At 32.9% G+C, this 27,090-nt stretch overlaps 2 protein-coding genes across 2 annotated transcripts; one reads left to right on the top strand and one right to left on the bottom strand.

The window, feature by feature from the left end:
* Window positions 1-928: 928 nt before the first annotated feature.
* Window positions 929-26,985, bottom strand: LOC132738237 (arrestin domain-containing protein 3-like). Its single transcript, XM_060725697.1, has 9 exons — window positions 26,557-26,985; window positions 25,837-25,909; window positions 24,768-24,915; window positions 23,971-24,073; window positions 23,232-23,372; window positions 15,992-16,107; window positions 13,961-14,168; window positions 13,120-13,283; window positions 929-1,244 (listed from the first exon to the last, which is right to left on the bottom strand). Exons 1-9 carry the CDS (start codon window positions 26,822-26,824, stop codon window positions 1,185-1,187), a joined length of 1,281 nt encoding a protein of 426 aa, XP_060581680.1. The 5' UTR covers window positions 26,825-26,985; the 3' UTR covers window positions 929-1,184.
* Window positions 5,201-10,631, top strand: LOC132738232 (uncharacterized). Its single transcript, XM_060725693.1, has 3 exons — window positions 5,201-5,554; window positions 6,473-6,591; window positions 9,271-10,631. Exons 1-3 carry the CDS (start codon window positions 5,201-5,203, stop codon window positions 10,145-10,147), a joined length of 1,350 nt encoding a protein of 449 aa, XP_060581676.1. The 3' UTR covers window positions 10,148-10,631.
* Window positions 26,986-27,090: the final 105 nt, after the last annotated feature.

The raw sequence follows: 27,090 nt of genomic DNA, 5'->3' as shown, positions 1-27,090 counted from the left end.
TTATGGGAAGTAAATTACTAAATTAAAAGGAATTATGTCAAAATGAAAACTTATTTTGATATTCACCTGTTCACTCACTATATACCCTTGGATGGGCATAATGTCACATGTTTATTTTCACAGTCAAAATGTATTTTTCACTGCAGTGAAACATATTTTCTGTATTTTCACTGGTTGGTGTCTTGCCAGACTACTTTCCTCTAAATTCAGTCAATACACAAAATTTTAGGGGAAAGTTTTCAAATAGAGAAAAACATATAGTTGAGTTCTAATAAACAGAAAATTCAAGTTTTTTTTCTCCTATAAATATGGGATTTATTTTCATCTTATTGTATCAAAATTATCATATTTCACTTGTGGCTAAATTTTCATCTTGCAGTATCAAAATTATCATATTTCACTCAGTTAGCCACAGAAGCCACTCATGAAATATTTATTTTCATACCACTCGATGAAAATAAAAAATTGAATATCCTCTATGTATGATATCAACTTTAAAATTATGATGCTGTTTTATGATAATTATCCTTTAAATATCTAACTTCACTTTCAGCTCCATAAATAGACCATACCACTAGACACAGCTCAAATATAACATACCGGGTATATGTATAACATTCAATTCCCAGAATATTAACAATTTGAAATATTACAAAATACATGTACATGTATACTAAAAAAAAGAACAAAAAACAACAACAACAACAACAATAAATATGTCATGGATATCAAGTTTATAGATATGACAACAATGTTTATTTTAAACATAATATTATCATACCAATAAAAAAAGCACAACCAAATATGGCAAATATTTAAATCTACAGTACAAAATATATCATCTGAATATAGATTGCAAAATAATCTAAAGTAAACAGAAAATGCCAGTGTTTACAGAACATTTTGATATCAGGCACATGGATGGCAGTTTTTGTTTTTTTTAAATGTTATTTCTCGCAGGATTTGCTTTCTTGAAAAAAAGCATGCCATGCTGAGAATAACTGCAAGCAACCTCCTTGAAACCAATCAGAATCAACCTTGCATCTTGGTCAACCAATCAAATTGACTTTCACAAAAAGTCTAAGACAGGTAACAACCAGAATCAGTTTAACCAATCACATACAGGCTTACAGCTTGGTCAACCAATAAAAACAACTGTTTTAGAGTATGTTTTGGTGCTGTCATCATGATCCTCCATTTATAACCTCTAGATCAGGCGGGAATACAATCTCATTTTGGTCGGACTGAAAAAAAGTTGAGGAAAATATATAAATTATGAGAAAATTAAAAACAATTTTTTCAAAGGATTTTTCTCCTGATCAAAGACGAAAAGATAAATATGTGGCTTTGTTCATTACTGACCGTCTATGGTTACATTTTAGCACTTGGGTGGCTACTGTGAGGATCAATTGGTAATTATAAACTTTTATGTCATTCATTCCTTAAGTTGTTACATGGCTATATTTTCTCTTAAGTAGCTAAAAGAACAATAGGGAGAACAATCAATAGAGAAGCCACCTAGGTATCATACAATAAGCGTGTCTGTCCCAATCCATCTGTCTGACAAAAGTGTGACAAGAGAGCCAAGATGATCTATCAAACTCATCCGAGCAATTACTTTGAGACAAGCATCCTGACAAAGTTTGATGACAACTGATTAAAAGATGTAATCACAAGAGCTTGAACAAGGTTTTTCAATATTTGGGCAGTGTGACCCAGTTTTTGACCCCAGGTGACCCATATTTGAACTGAACCTAGAAATCATCAAAACAAAATTGTAGACCTAAATTTCAAGGATATTTGCACTTTTGCTTAGTTATACAAAGTTTGAAGTTGATCTAAGTGTAAAAATAAACAAAGGGTAATAACTCCAAAGTAAGACAAGGCAGTGTTATGGTTCTTTTCCACTGCACTTCTACTCAATGAGATCTATCTACTTACAATGTTTCTTGTTAATTCCCCTGTAGTCCCTGACAAAGTTCAAAGTATAGAAATAAAAAAAAGGGCAACAACTCCAAAATTATGCAAGACAGAGTTATGATTCTTTTGCACTGCACTTCTGCTAAATGAGATCATACGCATACAATAATGTCCCTTACAAAGTTCAAAGTATATAATAAAACTCAAAAAATATTTCTTTAAAAATAATGTCTTACAACAAGTATCATGTGGATTATACCATTCACAGTTTTGAAATCGTTCTATAATTTCAGTTAAAAGCAAAGTCAAGATGTTGGAAGTAGACTGGTTTGATTTTGGGAATGTTCATCATAACGGCATTTTTTAGTACAAGAAGGTAGTTGTGCTTACATACCTATTTCAATTATGCTGAATTCATTTTTTGCCCTACCACAGCTATATTTTTAGTCCTTGACCTTTAAAAATTAAATTCAAAATGGGCGCCCGTTTTTTCTTTTAATTTTTACTCTAAAAATTATCCCATAGGCAAGATAATACACATCTTTTTGAAATTTAATTTAAAGTTTTGCTTATTTAAGTCAGCTGAAGTGTGAACAATAGAAGAATAAATGGGGATAAAAAAAGATAAATTACTGAGTTGACGTGTAAGGATGTTTGTGATCTTCATCATTTTTTTTCAAACTACAAAAGCAGCTTTTTGCCCCCAATAACCAATAATTCATTCAAAAGGTCAGGCGTCATGATAGGGAATTTAAACTCATTACTTTTAACTTGGAAATTGTCAAATATACCTTACTGGCACATGAGGACACTCAGACGGATGGACAGACAGACAGACATTTTAGCAGACTTCCCTTTAGGGGGATAAAAACTAATTGAAAAAACATTGAAATTGAGTTTAAAAGAACAGTGTTTGTATGCTTGGAAGTATGAAAATAACATCTAAATGACACATATATGATTCTCATTTATTTTGGTATAAATTGCGACTTTTTTGCACCATAAAGTTTGTACATTTAATGGAGGTTTCTCTACGTTTGCCCTGGTAAGCCTTAAAGCTGCACGCCTCCAGATGTGCCAAACTATTTCAAGAAAATCAATATTGAAAAAAATGCACTAAACTTTTAGGAAAGATAAAAACATTCAAGATCCAAATTATAAATTCCATAAATACTAGAAATCGCCATCCAGGTGGGCATTTGAAACATAATTCTTCATAAAATAGGCTCCTTCTTGAATATTAGATCTAATGTTTCATCTATAATAGTCTTTATCCCAAAAGAGCCTACACACTGGTTTAGATGAAGATAGTATTACAGTTCTATATATAGGTTACCAACAAAAACATGGCCTGTAGACGCCCCTTTATGAGAACTTTGTCGTCCATTTTGTTATCATGTGGTATTAATTTCTAAATCTCGTAAATTGTATATTATGCCGCCTTCCTGTAACGACAATGACTTTGTGTTAATGTGTAATGTAAAAATGGTATGAATTTTTGTAACCCACAATTAATAGACCTATAATATTTTACTCCGTAATATAATATCATTCACCGTCCGTAGGCTGTTTATGGTTCAACAATAAAACCGCTGTTTACGAGTGATTTTTTCCAAAGTGAAAGATAATAAAGCTTAAAACAGCATGCCTTCAGAATTGAGCGAAAATAATTCAATAAATTCAAACTTGAGAAAAATGTACTAAGACTTTAAGGAAAAGAAGAATGATACAAGATACGAGTATAAATTTACATGTTATAAGCAATAAATGGTTTATTTTTCATTGTGTGTAACTTATAATATTTCTACTGCGTTACTTAAACACAGTAATGGCAATTTTTGCTTATTTTGACCTCTTTTTGTAATTAACGTGGGATGTAAATGCTATTGATAATGGGTAAATTGCTTCTTTTTGGTTACTATAAAATGTTATACTTTTAATTACATTTTTTAAAATTTTCATGATAGTAAGCATTTATCTGGAGGTGGGCTGCTTTAAAATGACATTTGCATTTATTTAAGTTTACTAGTATTTCAATACAGATAGATGGTCTGATTTAAACCATGCAGCGTTTAAACCTAGACATATTTTAGAGTTATTCTCTGAAATCAAGACGACACTTTATAAAGTAGCTACACCATTATACAACAAAAATAATACATATAAAAAGTAACCAAAAACCAAAATTATGTTTAACTGTTGGCTCAGGTTGACAGAAAGTATGTAAAACAGGTTTGCGGATGATTTTAAATTCCAAATTTTACAATTGCCATGTTTAAATGTTGAATTGTGCTTATGCCTGAGCTACATGTACGAGCCTGCAACATTTTCAATTTTGCCGTTTTGAGCATTCTTTAGGGATTCTGTTTTTTTCTATTTTGAACCGTGTTATTCCGTGTTGTTGCAATGACATGCAGGCACAGAGACATAGTCTCTAGCCTGTGAAGATGAAACTTAAGGCAATTTTTAAAATATTTGCATACTGAATTTGACTTTTGACATTCAAGTTATAAAGTGATTTAGTGTCCATAATGGTTTACACACATGCTATTTTATCAAAATTAAAGACTTAAACATCTAATGGTAAATTAAATTGTGCAGATTTTGTTGGACATTTGAAATCTCAGATACCTGCCCATAAAGAATGACCTGAAATAGTTTGAGGTCATGATGAAATTCAGGATACCTACACATTGTGTACAATTCTTCATGCAAGTTGCTTATATCATCATTTATTTTTTAATAAAGATAAAGATCCTTTTGTTTAAAAGCACATCACTTATATTTGTTTAGAGAAGGGTGTCCATTTTGAAATCAAAGATGGCCACCATTGCAGTAAATAAGTAAATCATGATTTATTATCAGCCAATCATTCATAAAAGAGTCTAAAACTTTATTTCATGTGGTTTAACGGGAATACATTACGCTACGAACCAGAAATAAGAAATTATAAAGTAAATTAAGTAAAGGTCAATGGCGCCTTTGATCTTTAGATGGTCAAGCACTTAGAGCACAGCCTACCTGAATTATGTAAAAAGGACTGACTACCTGCTTGTACTAAAAAATGCCTTTAGACTCTTAACTCTTTAGAGTCTTTTCTGAAAATCAAACCAGTTTAAAGGTGTAAGAATGGTGTGGAAATTACATACAAAATAAAATATGAAAACTCTAGATTTACTGCAAATATCCGTCAAACATGCTTTAAGTGTAAACAGTATCTTCTGTTTTTATTACCATATAAATACTTACAATTCTATATAAAGAAATTAGATGCGTGTTTATGTTTGTTACGGATACTTCTCCAGTTTGTTTGAGGATTAAATATAAAAAAAATATTATAACTAAAAAAATGTGCATTTACAAGGTTTTGCTACAATCAATGTTGGTTTTCTACACTTGGAAGTACACAGATGCTAATTTGAGTGCTGTTGCGGTGTATTCCATGCTAGGTGCTAAAATAGATGTGATTAATAGTGAAATGGCCTTGTTACGTCGGGTTCTTATGTCAACCAAATCAGAACTGAAGTCGACCAAAGCTGAACTGACATTTACTCAGACAAAACTGAAATCAACTCAAGCAGAAGTTGACCTGATCAAATCACAATGTGGATTAGTCACAGGAATCTACACAAATGTAAGTTAACACTTATTAAATGCTGAAGAATTAAATAAACAAATTTTACTTCATTAAATGGGAAATAAAAAGATTTTCCAATTACTGTATTCCAAGTATTTCTTAAAACATGGATTCATGTAATTGTTAAGTTCCTGAACATCAATTTCTGACTTCCTTCGAGGTAGTCTCTTAACAACTATCTATAATCAAGGGGACAATTGGCCCAAAAAGCACTCATTTGAGGACAGAATGGTAACAGTGTAAAACACTGCAAGTTGATGTCAGCTAAAACCAGGTCCTGTTAACTTTCAAAATTAACAAATCTGTTTGAGGTCAACTGCATAATGTTTCATATTAAACATCTAAGCTTGATAAGATGCATGAAACAAACCAATGACCCTGGCACAGGACCAATTTTCACCCTGAAGACATAATCTGAGCAATTTTTGTAGAGGTTAAAAATTTTCATTTTAAAACCCCATTTGTGGCCATAAGACCTGCTTTAATGCAATGGCCTGAACTATTTCAAATTTGATTAGGGTCTAGCCATTCCTTTTGGTAAATATCCTTACACTGGTTTCAGATTACATTTGTATAATAATTAGACAGCGGGGGGGATCACAAAAGGTGACCATGAACATGTTGAAAAAATCAAGTTCAACACTACACTGTGATGGCAAAATAACTTATAAATGTGTTGCTTTGATAGAAACATGGTTGTGATTTATCTTTTTATAAATACCTTTGTTAAGTTTTATGTGAAGCTCACAGATGGAGGAAGACGTTGTGTGCTATTTTATGCATTATTTCAGACTTAAGCAATCAACCATAAATTTTTAATAATTATTCTAGCCATTGCCTTTACTGCTAAACAAATATAGAAATGACAAAATGTCAATCATAGATAAGAGTAAAGACACTTTAAATAATTTTCAGACAACATCTCCAATCTCTCCAAGCACCTCATCTGAAGATGAAACATGTCAAGATGTTAAAAAGGCATTTGTGAGAAAGAAAGCAGAACCGGACCAGACAAGACAAGATATAGAAAACTTGTATGTTGATATTCTATTATAACAATAAATGTTAAACAACACATATGCCCCCCTTTCTAGCCCCATGACTCATACTACTGGTAATTTTGTTATATAAACATGCCATAAATGGGTACAAGGAAGAGTTCAATTATGGAAAAAGAAAAAAAATGACCAATATATGACCTGAAACTAAATAAAAGCTGTCATTAGTATAATGAGCAAAACCATTCTGACACATAAGGCCCCTGTGGCCTTGACCTTTGACTTAATGACCCTAAAATTAGTAGGGGTCATCTACTAGTTATGATCAATCAGTATGTGAAATATGAAGACTTTGTGATAAATAGTTTTAAAGATATCAGAGGAAACCATGTGGTCCACCTGTGACCTTCACCTTAAGACCCCAAAGTCTATAGGGGCCATCTACTAATTATAACCAATCAATATGTGAAATATAAAGACTAAGACTTAGTGATGAATAGTTTTAAAGATAATGAGCAAAACCATTCTGACATTTAAGGTCGGCCTGTGACTTTAACCTTTGAACTAGTGACCTTAAAAAAGTAGGATTCACATACTAGATATTACCAAGTGACCCCAAAATCGGCACAAGTCATCGACTAGTTCTGAACAATTAGTATGTCAAATATGAAAAATTTGTGATAGATAGTTTTCTAGATAATAAGCTGAAACCATTCTGACATTTAAGACACTTGTGACCTTGACCTTTGACCTAGTCATCCCAAAATCAATAAGGGTCATCTACTAGTTATGACCAATCACTACGTGAAATATGAAGAGACTTTATGAAAAATAGTTTTCAAGATAATTAGCGGAAACCATGTGGTCTACCAATGGACAGACAGACCGACCGACAGACAGACAAACATTAGCAAAACAATATACCCCCTATTCTTCGAAGGGGGCATAATAATCTTATAAAACTTTATATTTTTTAGACAAATACAAAATGATATTTTAAATATAGCAGAGCTGTCAGTAGGACAGGGTGGGTGCTCAACTATTCGTAAAACAAAAGCCTGAAAAATGTAGTTTTGCAAGTTCTCAAAGGGCCGTAATTTTGTCAAAATCCATGTTAAGGGTTTTGTAGTGACATACTGTAATATGCTTTCAAAAACTGTTTGAAATTTAAACCCATTCCCTTCATACAAACTTGCGTGCAAAAACTTTATCAAAGTGTGACACAGATGCCAATGTAAATACAATAGAAATTCCTATTCTTTGAATAGTTAAGCTAGCCAAAATATGTCATGAAATAAAGACTGATTGACAGAATTTACAACATGTCAGAAGGAACTAGTCTGAACTATATGAACATTCCAGTATAAAAGATCTGTTAACAAGATTCCTATAGCTGACTTCAGTGTTCTTATTTGTTGATTTCTAAGCAAATCTTTTATTTCAAGCATACTGTTTTAAGAGGAAGATAGAATAATTCTATAATAACTTTGAACAGTTTTTTTCCATCAAAAGTATTGTAAATGTAAAGGTTTTGTGTCATGGTGGAACACTATGTGTCATTAAAATATGTACTACACCATTTTTGGGTAAAATACTTTTATTGCAGCTATATGTTGTAATCTAGAAAATTCTAACTGAAAATGTCTAATTTGTATAAGAGAATGCATCATCTTAATTTGGAATGCGGTACACTTATTTCCTATTATTGGTCAAGTTAATTTGGTCCTTTCTTAGAAAAATTACAGTTTTTTTAATGCCTATGTTATGCTTCACAGATCAGCTCATGCTTGTGACTAATGCCAAGTGATTTCAATATCTATCTAAGACAGTAAAAGTTACACTGACTTCCAATGTAAAAGTTACATGTATGAACCAGACACAGAGAGATAGACAACAATTTTGGCCAGTTTATACAGCTACAATATTTGCCAGTTTATATATCTGCAAGTTTGGCCAGTATATACAATTTTGGTCAGTTTATACATCTACAATTTTGGCCAGTGTATACAATTTTGGCCAGTTTATACATCTACAATTTTGGCCAGTTTATACATCTGCAAGTTTGGCCAGTATATACAATTTTGGCCAGTTTATACATCTACAATTTTGGCCAGTTTATACATCTGCAAGCTTGGCCAGTATATACAATTTTGGCCAGTTTATATATCTACAATTTTGGCCAGTTTAAACAATTTTGGCCAGTTTATACATCTACAATTTTGGCCAGTTTATACATCTGCAAGTTTGGCCAGTATAAACAATTTTGGCCAGTGTATATATCTACAATTTTGGCCAGTTTAAACAATTTTGGCCATTTTATACATCTACAATGTTGGCCAGTTTATACATCAATGTATAAGCTGTTATCTGCTAAAGACCTGCATTATGCACATAGCACAGTCATCATCCGACAATGTTCAATTAATATATGCCACAGACAGAATAAAGAGGCATTAACTGTATCACTACCTTTAGGGACATTAGAAAGATAACTTTATTTTCTTAGCATAGATTTTTTTTTTCCTTCAAAATTTCCTTGACAAAAAAAAGCAGTAAATTCTTTGAAGAAAAAAACCACCTTGGCAGGTAAAGGGTTAACTTGAATAACATTTGACTTTCAAACCATACCAATATATTTTAGAGACACTATAACATAATGTTAGATTACATATACAACTGGCATATTTCAAGTTTATTTCTTTTACCTACATGCAGGATAGAGAAGAAAATGGCTGAAGTAAATGAAGATATTGCAAGAAATAGCGAGGGGTTGGTATCCATGGAGACTAAAATAGACAAACTTGCTGTAGACTTAGTTAGCTTCAGGAACAACAGTGACAAACAGTTGGTAAAGATTGGACAAGAGGTAAAAGTGTTGACCGGAGAGATGGCAAGTTACAACTTGGAAATGGTGAAAAAGGAGACAGAAATTATAAAAACTAATAACAATTTATATGTCTTATCTAAAAACTTTGACAACCTTACACAACAAATGAGAAATGAAATGAAAGATATCAAGGAAGAGATGTCAAATAACACTCTTAATCAAATAAATTTGGAAAGGAAAGTGGCAAAGGAAACTGAGAATCTCCAGGCACTATCCAACAACCATGAAAAACTTTCCATGAAGGTTGAACAACAACAGAATAACTTTGATAAAGAGATACAAAATAAAACAATGTGTCAGATTAAAACCAGATCAGAGTTAGAAAAACTTTCAAGAGACCTCAATGACTTATCAAATACTCAAACCAGGCTTGCTGAGACAGTTCAAAACCAGAAGTCACAAATCACAGAGGTTGTAAAATCTGAAATGGAGAAGACTGAGCATTGTCAATCAGGTCTTGTCCATCATTGGCATACCAGCAGTCCATTTCCTATCACATTTACAATAACTTTCAAGAAGCCTTTTACAAACACACCTGCATTTACCATGGGTGCTTCACTGCTTGACTTCGAACAAAACAGAAATTTAAGACTAATATTGACTGTGGAAGAATTATCAAAGGAACAAGCAAAAGTACATGCTAAAATATGGGCTGATACAGTAATCCATGCTGCTGGTTTTCATTGGATGGCTTGCCCAACTTAAAAATTGCATAAATATCATAATGCTAAGTGACCATTTACTTATGTTTGATTCTGTCAGCATTTTTTCCCCGATTTGTGAATGGGTCCAGTATGTACCATGAAAATTATGGGGAAAAAATCGTTAATTGTGACTTTCTTCTATAAAGGAAAATTTATATATGCAGTTACTTTAATCATACAATACACTCGGATTGTTTCTTATATAATCTGTTCCTTTTCTTTCTTACATCAAAATACTATTTTGTAACCCAAATGACCTTTTTTTTCAGATATTTCACAAGAAATTCACCATTCTTTAAGGGCTTTTTTGTCTGTTACATTATCCTTTATTATTTGGTTACCGTCAGACTAATTTTATACACGCAGCTTCAAAACATCTTTGTAATCATAGTATGAAACAATCAAAATACTTTATCTGTAATTCAATACCACTAATAAAGATTGCTGTGTTATGTTCAATTTTGGACTGCTAAAATAAAGCTGAGTAATTGTGACAGTTTTATTGTTATTTTAACTTTAAGTAGAATATACATGTATTTAAATTTTAGCAAAAAAAATCCTATTGATTTTAATTCCAAATGAAACCTTATAAGACAAGAGGGCCATGATGGCCCTGAGTTGCTCACTAGAAACAACTGTTTGTCAGTGTTAGAAATTATTTTTCAAATGAACTTGCCCAAAGGCAAGTCCAGCTTAACTTTAACTTGCCCCTCTAGTTATATACTCTCACAACACTGATTGTTTTCTTCATAATAAACAATAGGGCCAAGATGGCCCTAGATCACTCACCTGACCCATCATTTCATTATTCACAATATAAATTGAAATATTTTGTCCTAATATTTTGGAATAGCTTTGTTAAAAAATATCTATGTTACTAGTGTGTACCCATGAGACTATGTAGAATAAATGAAGAATAAATGACCACTATAGCAGGGTTTATTTTGATAGGACAATTTTTTTTATAACTTTTGTGAATGAATACACAAAATGTCATATGCAAAATATGTAAGGTGTAGATGTTTGAAATTTACAGCTGAGACAACATATTTTTTATACATTTTATATGTTAACATTACTGTACCTAAAAAAATAACAATAGGTCAAACAATGTAAAAGATATCAAAAGAAGGCCAGCTGATATTAAAAGTCCATTCAGCATCAGAAATAACATCCCTTGTCCAAATTACAAGTCTGTATGTCAATGAATAAGAAAGTAGGTCAAATGATATAAAAAAAAAAAATCAGAAGTAGGTCAGCTGATATCATACTTCAATTCAGCATCAGAAATTACACACTTGGTCAAAATTTCATGTTTGTACGTCAAAAAGCAAGAAAGTGGCTCAAGTAGGTCAGCTGCAATCAAAATTCAATTAAGCATCAGAAATTACACCCCTGGTCCAAATTTATAAAGTCTGTACGTCATAAAACAAGAAAGTAGGTCACATGGTATCAAAAGTATCAGAAGTAGGTCAGCTAATATCAAAAATCACTTTGGCATCAGAAATTACACCCCTGGTCCAAATTTCAAGTCTGTATGTCAAAAAACAAGGAAGTAGGTTGACAGATACCAAAATTATCAAAAGTATATAAGATTATATCAAAATCTGATTTAACATCAGAAATTATACCATTAGTCAAAATTCCATGTCTTTATATCAAAAATCAAGAAAGAAGGTTAAGCGATATCTAAAATATCAAAAGTAGATCAGTTAATATCAAAATTCAATTCGGCATCAGAAATTAAGCCCCTGGTCCAAATTTAAAATCTTATGTCAAAAAAGAGGGCCATAATGGCCCTGAAATCAGTCACCTGTCCACAACTGTATACAGAAAATCTCTATGACAAGGAACAAGAAATATTGAAAACTATAAGCAAAAGCAGATAAAAAATCGAAATCTTAAACTGATATCAGAAAGTTCATATTTATATCTGAAAAAGTGCATGTGTAAAAACATTAGTTTTTAATATATACATATAAAGAAAATCAATGACCACCCCCCCACCCCGCGCGGGCCAATTTTAACCCCAAGGCTTTTATTTGAACAAACTTGGCAGACACCCATTAGAAACTGTTTCAAGCTAAATATCTAAGCTCTAGCTTTTTGGGCTTTTTAAAAGAACATTTTTAAAGTTGTTACAATATACATTTTGGGAAAATAATGACCCATGGGGCGGGGCCAATTTGAACCCCAGGGCTATTATTTGAACAAACTTAGTAGACACTCATTAGAAGATGTTTTGTGCTTAATATCTAAGCTCTAGCTCTTTGGGTTTTTTAGAAGAAGATTTTTAAGTTTTTAATATATACATATAAGGAAAATCAATGACCCCCTGGCGTGGCCAATTTTGACCCCAGGGCATTTATTTGAACAAACATGGTAGACGCTCACTAGGAGGTGTATCATGCTTAATATCTAAGCTCTAGCTCTTTGGGTTTTTTAAAAGAAGATTCTATATACATATAAGGAATATCAATGACCCTCCGAGGCGGGGCCAATTTTGACCCCAGGACATTTATTTAATAAACATGGTAGACACTCAATAGAAGATGTTTCATGCTTAATATCTAAGCTCTAGCTCTTTGGCTTTTTAAAAGAACATATTTTTAAGATTTTCTTTTGGTTGCCATGGCAACCAGAGTTCTGCATGGAATTAAATTCTTTGAAATATTTTCAAAGGTAACCACCAAAGGAACATTCCTGTGAAGTTTGAATGAAATTGGCTTAGCAGTTTATGAGGAGTTGTCGTTTAAAGAAAAAGTTTACGGACGGACCCCGGAAGGACGCCAGACGATAAGCGATCACAAAAGGTCACTTTGTGACAGATGAGCTAAAAAGACAATGATAAGAAAGTGGTAGAAATCAGCCATCATTATAAAAACATCTATGATCATCATAATAATTGCAACTTTAAGGATTACATAAGAAATTGTTATACATTTTTCCTCTTTGATTTATCTCTATATTTACCTGTGCAACTTCTGTGTAGTTTGGTGGTGGTCTGTAGTTGTACACATATGTGTATAACGGTGTGTAAGTGAGATCACCCATATTCTCCTCGGGGTTATTTCTGTCATCATCTTCGTCCCATAAATTGACAGCGCCACTTACACTTTCTGCATATGTTGGTGGGTCTGTAATGAAATTGTTTAGCATAATTTAATACAACTGTTAAAATCGGTTAATTCTTGAGAATGAATAAGAATTTCATTAGAATCAAGTTGACCTTTAGTATATCAATTTGTTGGTCAACTGCCCATTTTTCAGCCTTCTGATTAAATGAATTTAAATTTGAAATATTGAATTTGATAGACTGTTAAATTTCCTGTAATGGTATGTTTTGATTGCTTGTCATTCTGTTATTTATTCTGTGATCTCTAAAGATTTATCATTACTGGATCTAAGATTATCAATTTAAACCATTTTTTACTTTTTTAAACCAAAATTTCCATATCAAATCACTTTTGTACCCTGTGTAGCCTCATTTTCATCTTTAGAGTCCAAAAAATCCATATCAAATCCTTTTTGTACTAGAAGTAACTAATTTATGTCAAATTGTAAACACTGAATCCCCACCCCCCTCCCCCTTCAAAAGAAAACAACAACAGCAACAAAACATTATTTTCCTAATTTATAACATTATCAAAAACCAGGAATTCAGGAAAATACCTGAATTTTTACTCATGAAGATGCTGTTTAAAGTAAAACGTTGACAATGCACTACACATTTCACACAAAGCATGATCCTTATACCTTACTTTGAGCAAATTGTGCTCAGGTGAGCTTAAAAATGACATAGACAAAAGTTTACCTTCAAAAGGTGGTGGTGGGGTAATGGTTTCACGGTATGGTGGTGGATTTGGAAGTCCAAGAAATGTCATGGCATTATAATGAGCTTGAGTCTCCCTGTAGAAATTTGAGTCAGTAAAATTGAAAACTCCACGTCGAAACGGCACCGTTCCAATCATGATTGGTAAATGCATGGTCAAATTGTACGCACCAGGGATATGAAGGGCAACCTAGAATAAATAAATTAATAAATGAGTTGGGTGGTGAGTGAAATAGTGAATGAAATAATGAATTAATAAATGAATGAATGAACTACAAATTTTTACTAAGTCAAGGGAGATAACTCTAACAAAACTGAACAAGAGCCATGTCAACATGGCCATCCCCCGCCGAATGGGTTTGCTCATTGGAAGAATGTATATGAAGTAGAGCAGAATAATTCAATTTTAAGAGGTCTTTTGGTAATGAAAACTAATGGCTGAAGTGATTACAGATTTGAAACCTATGTGAATACTGATGGCTGAAAATAACAAAGGGCAATAACTGAAAAATAATGCAGGTTATAATTCTTGTGTGCAGCACCCCTCCTCAGTAAAATCTATCCACCAATGAAGTTTCAAGTTGATACCTCAAATAATTTTTTAGATAAGCTCCGGACAAAATATTATGAAAAAGAACAAAGGGAAATAACTCAAAAATTATATAGGGACGAGTTATCATTCTTGCGCAGAGCATTCCTCCTCAATAAGATCTATCCACCTATGACATTTCATGTTGACATCTCAAACACTTTTGAGTTATGCTCCACTCAGGTGGAAAATTAAGTATGAAAAATAACAAAGGGCAATAACTCAAAAATTATGAAAGGTAGAGTTATCATGAAGTTTCATGTTGATATCTCAAAGGCTTTTTGAGTTATGCTCTGGACAAAAATTAATTTTGAAAAATAACAAAGGGCAATAACTCAAAAAATATGCAGGGTAGAGTTATCATTATTGTGCACTGCACTCTCCTCAAATGGGGTCTATCCACCTATAATTTTTCAATTTTGATATCTCAAATATTTTTTTGGAAAATTTTGCTACAAAAATGAGCCCAAAAAGGAGGGACGGAGCAATTTTTCTATATCAGGCGGGGGGGGATAATTAATCCACACGTGAAACACATGGGTGCACAAATTCACTCTCTGATCAAATTTCCTGTAAAGTTTCTTGACTCTAGCTCAAACACTTTTATAGCTACATGTACATGTGACACAACATTTTGGAATGCACAGACAAGGGTAAATGTAACACGGAATGTCTTTTCTACCTTAACATATTGTCACCTTAATGTAGTAACAGGTTAAGTCCTTTTATAATTCAATAGGAATTAACCTGTTACTGCACTAAGGTGACCATATGCTTCATTCAGGGCATGCCATGCATTTATTTGCTATGCATGAAAACAAAAAGTACATACATATAAGGTTTAGATAAGATCTTATCATAAATTTCATTATAGACAAGGAAGAAATATACTTTAATCAATTTATACATGTACAATCAATAAATATGAGTAAATAATGTCCTATTTCAGAAACTGACAAGTGTTGACATGAACCCTTTGATATAAAGTACCAATAACTACATAAAGACAGTCTAGCTCAATCAGGTATATTTTGATACAGATATCTATTCGATATTTAACAAACAACAGAAAATTTATAATTCAAAGCACGACCCTTACGAAAAAGTACACCCGAAGTTAAGACGAAATCCATCTTCAATAAATACAAAATGTATGTGGTTCCCGCCTAAGTGTATTATAAGTGTCTTTCTGGCCATAGAAGAAAAGAGCTCGAAATATGCAAACTTTCTTCTTAGTAAGGCAGATTCTAGATAAAATAGCCGAAATCAGCAAAGCAGGAAAAAATTCTGCCAATGGTTCTTTCCTTAGGCTGTAAAACATCCATAAAATTAGCAGGAAAATAATCCAACTAAGTCCCTTCATTAGACGAGGGAAAAAAGGCCCTAGAATTGTGCAAGGTAATACTTCGAGCCAAATTACCGACCTTGACAAAGTAGTCCACTTTCATAACACAACAATTTATAATGGAAGGTGAGACTGCTGGTATCTTGAGAAGTTGTGAGTCCCAGCTTCCTCTAGTTCCTGGTCCCACTGGCAAACCTAGAGAAAAAACATAGACAAAAGGAGTTAATTTGCTTGCATAACACTAGATATAAAAAAAACTTTCTGATTTACACAACAATAGATAAAATAACTTGCTGACTTACACAATGATACAAGATGTAAAATCTTGTAGATTTACACAACACTAGATAACATGTCTTGTAGACTTACACAGCAGTAGAAAGCATGTCTTGTTTATTTAACCACTGCTAGATATCATGTCTTGTTGACTTACACAGCAGTAGATAACATGTCTTGTTGACTTAAACACTGCTAGATTACATGTCTTGTTGACTTAAACACTGCTAGATAACATGTCTTGTTGACTTAAACACTGCTAGATTACATGTCTTGTTGACTTAAACACTGCTAGATAACATGTCTTGTTGACTTAAACACTGCTAGATATCATGTCTTCTTGACTTAAACACTGCTAGATAACATGTCTTGTTGACTTAAACACTGCTAGATAACATGTCTTGTTGACTTAAACACTGCTAGATAACATGTCTTGTTGACTTAAACACTGCTAGATTACATGTCTTGTTGACTTAAACACTGCTAGATAACATGTCTTGTTGACTTAAACACTGCTAGATAACATGTCTTGTTGACTAACACAGCAGTAGATAACATGAACAGTTGACTTAAACAACACTAGATAAAATATCTTGTTTACTTACACAACACTAGATAAAATGTCTTGTTGACTTACACAACACTAGATAAAATATATTGTTTACTAACACAACACTAGAGCTTAATCTAACTGGGAAGATTCGATTCTGTCATAATCAAGAGGTAATTGCTCTACAAGAGGCCTTTCTCCAGAGGTTACATTGTTAAAGGTAATTGCTCTACAAAAGGCCTTTCTCCAGAGGTTACACTGTAAAAGGTAATTGCTCTACAAAAGGCCTTTCTCCAGAGGTTACACTGTAAAAGGTAATTGCTCTACAAGAGGCCTTTCTCCAGAGGTTACACTGTAAAAGGTAATTGCTCTACAAGAGGCCTTTCTCCAGAGGTTACACTGTAAAAGGTAATTGCTCTACAAGAGGCCTTTCTCCAGAGGTTACACTGTAATAGGTAATTGCTCTACAAGAGGCCTTTCTCCAGAGGTTACATTGTAAAAGGTAATTGCTCTACAAGAGGCCTTTCTCCAGAGGTTACACTGTAAAAGGTAATTGCTCTACAAAGGGACTTTCTCAAAAGGTTACACTGTATGAGGTAATTGCACTACAGAGGGACTTTCTAAAGAGGTTACACTGTATGAGGTGATTGCACTACAGAGGGACTTTCTCAAGAGGTTACACTGTAAAAGGTTATTGCTCTACAGAGGGACTTTCTCAAGAGTTTACACTGTATGGGGTAATTGCACTACAGAGGGCCTTTTTTGCAGAAGTTACACTGTAGGAGGTAATTGCACTACAGAGGGACTTTCTCAAGAGGTTACACTGTAAAAGGTTATTGCTCTACAGATAAGAGGGCCTTTCTCAAGAGTTTACACTGTATGGGGTAATTGCACTACAGAGGGCCTTTTTTGCAGAAGTTACACTGTAGGAGGTTATAGCACTACAGAGGGTCTTTCACCAGAAGTTACACTGTAGGAGATAATTGCTCAACAGAAGGCCTTTCACCAGAGGTTTCACTGTAAGAGGTCATTGCTCTACTGAGGGCCTTTCACCAGTGGTTACACTGTAGGATGTAATTGCTCTACAGAGGGCCTTTCACCAGGGGTTACACTGTAGTAGGTTTATTGCTCTACAGAGAGCCTTTCACCAGAGGTTATACTGTAAGAGGTTATTGCTCTACAGAGGGCCTTTCACACGGGGTTTCACTGTAGTAGGTTTATTGCTCTACAGAGAGCCTTTCACCAGACGTTATACTGTAAGAGGTAATTGATCTACAAAGGGCCTTTCATCAGAGGTTAGGCTGTATTATCATTTTTGCAATCACCACATATCCCCCAGATTGATTTTTTCACTGATACAATAAACTTCAAGTGATATACAATGTATATATAATCAGTCATTTTATCGATAAACTTTATCAGAATTCATGTTTTTTGTTTTATGTTATAGAAGAATGTATAGGCACTTGCATGTAATACCTTCTCAGCAGGTGTCTATGATATAACTAAAATGTAAGGAATTTCATAACACCCAGCACATTTTAGCACATTAATTTTATTTATAGTTTTTGCTACAGGTATTCTTTATTTCACATAATATCTTGAAATCTAATGCTTTTTTTTTCAAATTTCTTTTTTTTTATAATTATTTGATTTATTTTTTCCTTTTGATGCTGTTTTTTTATATATTTTTATACATATGCAAACATAAATTAGTTATGCAAATCAAGAGATTTCATATATATAGAAATCAAGAAAAGAAGTATATATTTTGCCTATTTTTTTTTTTATTTTTTATCTTCCTATAACAGCTAAAAGCAGGAGGCCCTGAAAAATTTCTACGAATTTTTGGGTTTAATTTTGGTTTAAGTAAAAGGGAGTTAAAACTTTTTACTTTCTAAATTCTGGTTTGAATAAAATAATTCGTAAAAATTTGTAAAAGCATTTGGTTTTATATCTTTTGAAGCATGATTTCTTAACAAAAAAGGAAAAAAGGTGTTTTGGTGAAGAGGAAAAACCCAAAATTTCCTATTAACACCCCGGGTCTTACATTTTTCCCGGAGAGGGGGCTTTTGCTTTATTTCCACAGAGTTTTTTTAAACCCAAAAACATTGTAAAAAAAACCCGGAAACAAGTTTTTTTAATAAAATAAAAATTTAAAGTTTTTATATACATTTTTTTGTTGATTAAAAAAAAAATGGATTTGAAGGACTGAAAAAAAATATAAATTTTCCTCGAGTTCGCATGATGAAAGCATTTTTTTTTCCTTATCAAAAAACTTTGAGGGGGGGGGGGCCTTTATGAGGGGAGAGACATTTAATAGGAATTTTACAGTACAGATAATCATATCAGTAAGGAAAAATCTTGATGATCTACCTCATGATTAATTAATATCTAACTCCTTGTCATGGCAGATCCTGCTATTTAAATTTGAAAATTCAGATTGAGATTTGGTTTGGATTAACATTTATATTGAAACTCTATACTTACATATCTCATCATATAAGACATGTTCTTTGAATTTTAAACTTCTAAAGACATTAAAGGCCTAATATGCCTCAGAAATGCTATTGATCAATTTTTTCCCCGAAAACTTTTTATTTTTGAAACCTTCGTTAAAGTTTCCAAAAAATTTAATTTGTCAAGTGAATTTTGGTCCAAAAAATATAGGACTTACCTCTGAAATATAGGACCATTTTCCCAGAAATATAGGAATATATAGGACAAGAAAAACAAAGAATTTTTGCACTTTTAAGCCTCCTCCTCCACTCACTACACTCTCCTTTATTTACAAGTTACAACAGGTATAACAACTTTAAATATTTCAATAAAATTGTGACAATTAACAAAATGACATACTTGGAAAACTAACATAAATAAGTAAATGAAGCACTAGGTACTGTTCTGTATCTGTGTCCATTCATATGCCAAAATACTGATTTTAATCATAGTAACTGTTAAGCTTATAATCATTAAACTACACTGGCCTACAGTAACATACATTTGAAACTAGAACTGTGTCCAAAGGACACGGATGCCCCCACTGACAACATAAATATGGTATATAGTGAAAAAATCAGCAAAGGGCCATAATTCTGTTAAATTTGGTCGCAGCAAAAATTCCTTCCTTTACTACCATCTACACATTAAGTTTGTTCATCCCTGGAAGTTTAAGCAAAATCTGCCAACTGGTTTAAGAGGAGTTGCGTTCACAATATTTCTACATAGTATATAGTGAAAAAATCAACAAAGGACCATAATTCTGTTAAATTTGGTTCACAATATTTCGGGACATACGGACAGACAGACGTACGGACGGACAAGTGCAACGCTATATGCTCCCCACTTTGTGGAGGCATAAAAATGTTTAATTATTAAGATGTTTGTGTTGCAACCATAAAAGCCATGGACTTGAAACTTCATAGGATGATAGATCACATTAAGAAGAAGTGCAGTGCACAAGAACCCATTCTTTGCATTTCTTATTTTTTGAGTTATTGCCCTTTGTTTATTTTCATACTTTATTTTTGTCCAGGCCATTTCTCCTAAAGTATAAAAGCTATGAACTTGAAACTTCATAGGATGATAGATCTCATTAAGAAGAAGTGCAGTGCACAAGAACCCGTACTCTGCATTTCTTATTTTTTGAGTTATTGCCCTTTGTTAATTTTCATACTTTATTTTTGTCCGGGCCATTTCTCCTAAAGTATAAAAGCTATGGACATGAAACTTCATAGGATGATGTATCTCATTAAGAAGAAGTGCAGTGCACAAGAATCGGTACTCTGCATTTCTTATTTTTCGAGTTATTGTCCTTTGTTAATTTTCATACTTTATTTTTGTCCGGGCCATTTCTCCTAAAGTATAAAAGCTATGGATATGAAACTTTATCGGATGATAGATCTCATTAAGAAGAAGTGCAGTGCACAAGAACTGGTACTCTGCATTTCTTATTTTTTGAGTTATCGCCCTTTGTTAATTTTCATACTTTATTTTTGTCTAGGCCATATCTCCTAAAGTATAAAAGCTATGGTCTTTAAACTTAATAGGATGATAGATCTCATTAAGAAGAAGTGCAGTGTACAAGAACCTGAACTCTGCACTTCTTATTTTTGAGTCATTACCCTTTATTAATTTTCATACTTTATTTTTGTCCAGGCCATTTCTCATAAACTACAAAAACTATAGACTTGAAACTTCATAGGATGATAGATCTTGATAAGCAGTGCAGTGCACAGAAACTGCTGCTCTGCACTTCTTATTTTTTGAGTTATTGCCCTTTGTTAATTTTCATATTTCATTTTTGTCCTGGCCATTTCTCCTAAACTATATTGTTCACAAGGTGACACATCTGACTCACAGAGTTCTAGTTTTCAGTAAAATCATAGATTACCAACTAAGGAAAGAAAAAATAAATTAGTAAAATTTACTGTTTCAAAGAAGGAAATTCTGACCAGGTTTTAACAATACAGGAATGGCAAAGTTAATCCAGTTTTATATGTAAAAAATCTTATACAAGAGCCATTTGAACTGGGTGATGCTCCCCAAATAGGTTTTAGACACAGTGAAGTATAGTTTCTTACTGAAATCTCTGTAGTTTCAGAGTTATGTCCCAGACAAAGTAAATATGAACAAGAGGGCCATGATGGCCCTGAGGTCGCTCACCTGTATATAGGCCCCCCGAACCCCCCCCCCCCCAAACGTTGCAGGGCCAATTTAACCAAAGGGCTTTTATTTGCACAAACTTGTAGACACCATAAGAAGATGTTTCATGCTAAACATCTAAGCTCTAGCTCATTGGGCTATTTAAAAGAAGATTTTTAAAGTTTTTACTATACACATATAGTTAAAAACAATGACACCCCTGGGCCGGGCTAGTTATGACCCCAGGGTTTTTATTTGAACAAACTTTGTAGACACTTACTAGAATATGTTTCATGCTTAATATCTAAACTCTAGCTATTTGGGTTTTTTCAAAGAAGATTTTTAAGTTTTTGCTATACACATATAGGCCTAAGGAAAATCAATGACCCGGGGCGGGCCAATTTGACCCCAGGTCTTTTTTTGAACAAACTTTGTAGACACTCACTAAAAGATGTTTCATGCTTAATATCTTAACTCTAGCTATTTGGGTTTTTTTTCAAAAAAGATTTTTTAAGTTTTGCTATACACATATAAGGAAAATCAATGAACCCGGGGCGGGGCCAATTTTGACCCAAGGGCTTTTATTTGAACAAACTTGGTAGACACCTATTAGAACATGTTTGATGCTAAATATCTTAACCATAGCTCTTTGAGTTCTTTAAAAGAAGATTTTTTAAGTTTTTACTATATGCATATAATAGGAAAATCAATGACCCCCGGGGCGGGGTCAATTTTGATCCCAGGGCTTTTATTTGAACAAACTTGGTAGACACTTATTAGAACATGTTTCATGCTAAATATCTTAAGCCTCTAACTCTTTTGGTTCTTTAAAAGAAGATTTTTAAGTTTTTACTATATGCATATAGGGAAAATCAACTGACCCCTGGGGCGGGGCCCAATTTTGACCCCAGGGCTTTTTCTTTGAACAAACTTGGTAGACACCTATTAGAACATGTTTGATGCTCAATATCTTAGCCATAGCTCTTTGAGTTCTTTAAAGAAGATTTTTAAGTTTTTACTATATGCATATAGGGAAAATCAATGACCCCCGGGGCGGGCCAATTTTGACCCCAGGGCTTTTATTTGAACAAACTTGGTAGACACTCACTAGAAGATGTTTCATGCCAAATATCTAAGCTCTAGCTCTTATGGTTTTTTAAAAGAAGATATTTAAAGTTTTTTCTTTCGGTTGCCATGGCAACCAGAGTTCTGCATGGAATTAAATTCTTTGAACAATTTTTAAAGGTGACCACCAAAGGAACATTCCTGTGAAGTTTGGATGAAATTGGCCCTGTGGTTTATGAGGAGATGTCATTTAAAGTAAAAGTTTACGGACGACGGACGACGGACGGACGACGGACGGACGCCGGACGAAAAGCGATCACAAAAGCTCACCCTGTCACTTTGTGACAGGTGAGCTAAAAAAGGGCAATAACTCCAAAATTAGGCAAGGCAGAGTAACAGTTCTTATGCAATGCACTTCTACTCGATGAGATCTATCTACCTACAAAGTTTCTTGTTGATATCTCTTGTAGTTAGTACAAGAAAAGTGGATTGACAGGCAAAGTGGTGACTTTATGCTCTCCCTTTGGGGAGCATAAAAAATGAAAGTAATAGATCACAATAGATTATAAATTTTGATAAAACTGCTAGGTAAAAAAAAAATGTACAACTTAACTGTGAGGTTATGGGTTCAAACCTAGTCAGGGGCAAGTCGTTGTTTCCTTCAGCAAGAAACTTTACACTTATTGCTCAGTTGTGGTTGGTTCCAGGAACGGATTCGAAAGTAAGTTTATAAGCTTATAGCTTCCTACACAATCGAACTAAAATAAATTCTGTATAAACAAACCTGTGAGGACAGTAAATTTGGTCTTTCTGACCCGTGATTTACCACTGGCAAAGTATGCTTGTGTCTGGTATAAGGTGGCGTAGGGTATCACTGTACGTTTTGACAGATTGTCAAATTCCGCTGATATAGCTATTGATTCACCTGAAACAAAAATGATACAGAACTAGGTTTACTAACCACTGTAAAATTAATGACCTAAAAAAAATTTGAAAAATAAAAGCTATAGAAAAACTGTATTTTGTAAAAACCTTATTTAAATGCATTTTAAAATTCCTTTTCCTTTCTTAAATATCATGGTAAAAGTAATGTAAATGTAAACTGACTCTACTCTATACTGCTTTGTGGTGGTGATGTTGGTAGTTTTCACTTTGAATCACAGCAGTAAGCCACATTGAATTTACCAGAGCACAGTTCAGCCACCGCATCATTCCTGGACAGGCTGTCAAGCAGTTTACCAGTACTATTTGCCTTAACTATTGAAAAGAACTGATTACTTCTGTACATGTCAGAGGAGAGGTACATGTACAGTGCTAATGAACGTAGAAAGGATTTCATGACCAAACCAACAAAAGTGACATAATTATCCAGATTGCCCGATTCACAGTCCAACACTCTGCCATACTGCTTGGTACTTTGGTACTGAAACCCTTAAAACAATAATGGACTGTTCAAAGTTCAGTTAAGCAAACTTAAGGACAAGTCCATTTTACAATTTTAGTGTTGATAAAGTTAACTATACCTGGGCAATAACCTTTGCGGTCAGTTCTTGCTGTGATAGATATAGGTCCTGAAGTAAACAACCAGCAACATAGTGTCTTTTCCACACTGCTCTCAACACATACCTGAATCAACAATATATAAACATGTACATGTGTGAAGAAATACGTAAGTAAATAATATGCATATAATGAAACCCCTGCATAAAGAAATGTCTGTATTATGTATGTATTACTTTCTTACAAACATTTTCATTTTGTAACAGGAAGATGCCAAAGCATCAGAAAAGATCCTGCCATGGCTGGGATTTGAACTTGCTAGCATCTAATTATTATACATGTAATACTCTAGAAATGAGCCTATGCATCAATTCCCTGAAACAGTTGTCAGTCTCAGAGGCTGTACATGTACTTATATTTAGGACGGTACATTTAGGTGTGCACTCAATTGTAACAACCTGCATAAAGAACCAACAAAAATGATTTTATGTGATTTCCTCAGAAGAACATACAATTCAAAAAACTTTTTTAACACATAAATATCTGCATTCCTAATGTATTGCAATAAAAAAATTCTAAACATATTTCCAGTAAAACTACCATAATTATTATCATACATGTAGATCAAGAATATGTAATTGTACAAAATTGCCTTTATATGATATTACGAGGTATTTTGTAACCCCCCACCCACCCCCTTAAAAAAAAAGTTTCTAGTCTAGTAATATAACATATTTTTTCCAGTCCTGTTATGTCAAAAAAAACCTTAGTGGAGTCCCTTTAACAAGGTACAGTCATATACATGTATGGTCATACCCACCTGATATTCTGGCTTATTTATATCTATAGGACTTATAACTGTGAAGGCTTTCTTTGTTTTATTGTTGAATCCCCAAGGTTTGTCCATTTCTGCTTTCAGCCAGTATCTTATATTGCCATGTTTACCTTCAAATGATGTGGCTATGCCCCTGAAAAATATAAACATACATGAAAGAAAAGTTCAAAGTAAAAACTGCAAATCTTAATGTAAAAGTTAGACTAGTTTTTTAAATAGCCAATCAGTAAGAGTAACAAGAGTAATAAATTATAACACTAATAGATTATCATTATAAAAACAATACAGCCTATAAAAATTTGGTATCTTTAAACATGTTATTTATAAGTAAAATTATGCTTATAGAAAATATTTAAAATAAACCCTTTATCAAAAGCATTCATATTCATTTCAGGTATACTGTAAATATATGGGAAATACCTTTTTTATAATACATATGTACATGTATGCTGTAAAGTAAAAAGAACATAAAACAAAAAAGATGACCCTGATAACTATTGTGACAGGAGAAACAAAGACTTAACAAGGCTTTTCAGGGGCCCTTTCCTTGAATTTGGGGAAAAACATGGTGGTTTTGAAAATTTAAAGGTGGAGCATATCTTGATGTTCATTGAAATATTAAGGAAAGTGCATGATTTTAAAGAATTTTTCTGAGGGAAAGCAGCCCTTTAAGTTTAAGTTACCCCTGCTGAAGAATAAAAAAATGCACTTCTTTAAACACAAATTTTATCTATTTAAGACCACAAATAAGTAAGAATGGTCTTAATAAACAGTTGCTCTCTTTAGGTTAACTTGACTTGTTATCTTGGCTTATAATTTTAAGGTTTAGTAATTGTGTCTGATCCATTTAATGTTAATTTAGTACCTTTTAAAATCATATGTTAATACAAAATTAAAGATATATATCATTTTTATATGATATCATAATTACAGAAAATCTTTTATAAGTACATGTATTTAATTTAAATATTATTTTGTATTTTAACTTATAAAGACTTATAATGCTTGTCTTTAATTAAAAGAAGCAATATATTAAACTTATACTTGTACATACCCCATTGGAAGGTCAAACTCAAAATTAAACTCATGTCTTCCTTCAGTCAGCACATCTCTCCCTTCTGACACTTCTACAACGAGAAAACATGAAATGTACTCAAATACAGTGTTGTAACAAAAATTATTTATTACTTTATATATACATGTACTCCATTCATTTATAGACCCAGGCTTATAAAGTTATATACAGCTGTACATCATCACAGTACTCCACTTATTCATTATCATACTCATAGACCCACTTAGCATAATATAATATATATACATGTACAATGTATATGTAATTTGTACTCCACTCATCGTATAAATATACATGTACTCCAGTCATTCATAGACCCAAGCCTTGTAATATTATGCATGTACTTCAAGTATCATTCTATGTGTAATAGCTAGACCATCCTGAATCACATCTTTTTTCCTGAATCGATGCCAATCTTAAGTCTCATCTCCGAGGGGTTTGACATTAACGGAAGATAGATCTTAACTGTCTATATATGTACTTGATGCACAATTTCTATTGTTTAAAATTTATATCTTCAGACTTAAAACCTTGATTTTGTTTCTTTATAAATATCATATATATATCTTTTAAATATTTCTTTTTTTTCCATTTATACTGTCTTTATTTTTAGTGACTGATTACAGAACATACAGTAAAAAACATTACAGATGTTAGATATGTCAATTTAAAAAAAAAAGGAAGAAAATTAAATCTCACCCCCTCCAAACAATACTTGTCTTTTAAAGAAATATTCCACCTCAGCATTAAAATGTTCTGTGTATGAGCCAAGACGGCTCCCTGTACTTCTTGATTCTGTCCAGTGAACTTTTGCAACACCTCTCATAAATATCCTTAATGACCTCATTTTCATATCTCCTTTTAATTCCACTATTACTTTTCCAACAATTTTACCACCTGGGTGGAACACTGCCTTATTTTCATTCAAAACAATCTCAAAACCCTTCAATTTCCCCATTTTGTGCATTTTTAAAGCAATGCACCTGTTATTCACAGTAAACAAAAAACGTGTGTGCAAAAAATCGAAATGGTTTGCCAATCACAAATGAATCAACATCAAAAATTTGATTGAGGTATGTTTTTCTTCTTCTATCTAAAAACCCGGAAGTAAATTAACATTCCGTACGCGCGCGCGCATAATTGGTACTGAAGCTGAATGTTACTATTTATAGACTTAGGTATTAAACCACTATTAATTCAGTAAAGAATAGACCACGAGTCAATATAACAGCA

The sequence above is a fragment of the Ruditapes philippinarum genome, unplaced genomic scaffold, assembly GCF_026571515.1.
Source record: "Ruditapes philippinarum isolate M1 unplaced genomic scaffold, ASM2657151v2 ctg1734_1_1_1_1, whole genome shotgun sequence".
Classification (NCBI taxonomy): Eukaryota; Metazoa; Mollusca; class Bivalvia; order Venerida; family Veneridae; genus Ruditapes; species Ruditapes philippinarum.
The sequence above is the reverse complement of the archived record's forward strand: the minus strand, read 5'-3'. Positions and strand labels throughout refer to the sequence as shown.

What these genes read in the sequence shown, in the direction of transcription:
- LOC132738232 (XM_060725693.1), top strand. Translation starts at nt 5,201, where the DNA reads ATGTTTGTTACGGATACTTCTCCAGTTTGTTTGAGGATTAAATATAAA. An exon ending in TCACAGGAATCTACACAAAT is followed by an intron (nt 5,555 to 6,472) that starts GTAAGTTAACAC and finishes AATAATTTTCAG; the next exon opens with ACAACATCTCCAATCTCTCC. An exon ending in AGACAAGATATAGAAAACTT is followed by an intron (nt 6,592 to 9,270) that starts GTATGTTGATAT and finishes ACCTACATGCAG; the next exon opens with GATAGAGAAGAAAATGGCTG.
- LOC132738237 (XM_060725697.1), bottom strand. Translation starts at nt 26,824, where the DNA reads ATGCACAAAATGGGGAAATTGAAGGGTTTTGAGATTGTTTTGAATGAA. An exon ending in ACAAGTATTGTTTGGAGGGG is followed by an intron (nt 25,910 to 26,556) that starts GTGAGATTTAAT and finishes TTCTCGTTGTAG; the next exon opens with AAGTGTCAGAAGGGAGAGAT. An exon ending in CCGCAAAGGTTATTGCCCAG is followed by an intron (nt 23,373 to 23,970) that starts GTATAGTTAACT and finishes TTTTTGTTTCAG; the next exon opens with GTGAATCAATAGCTATATCA.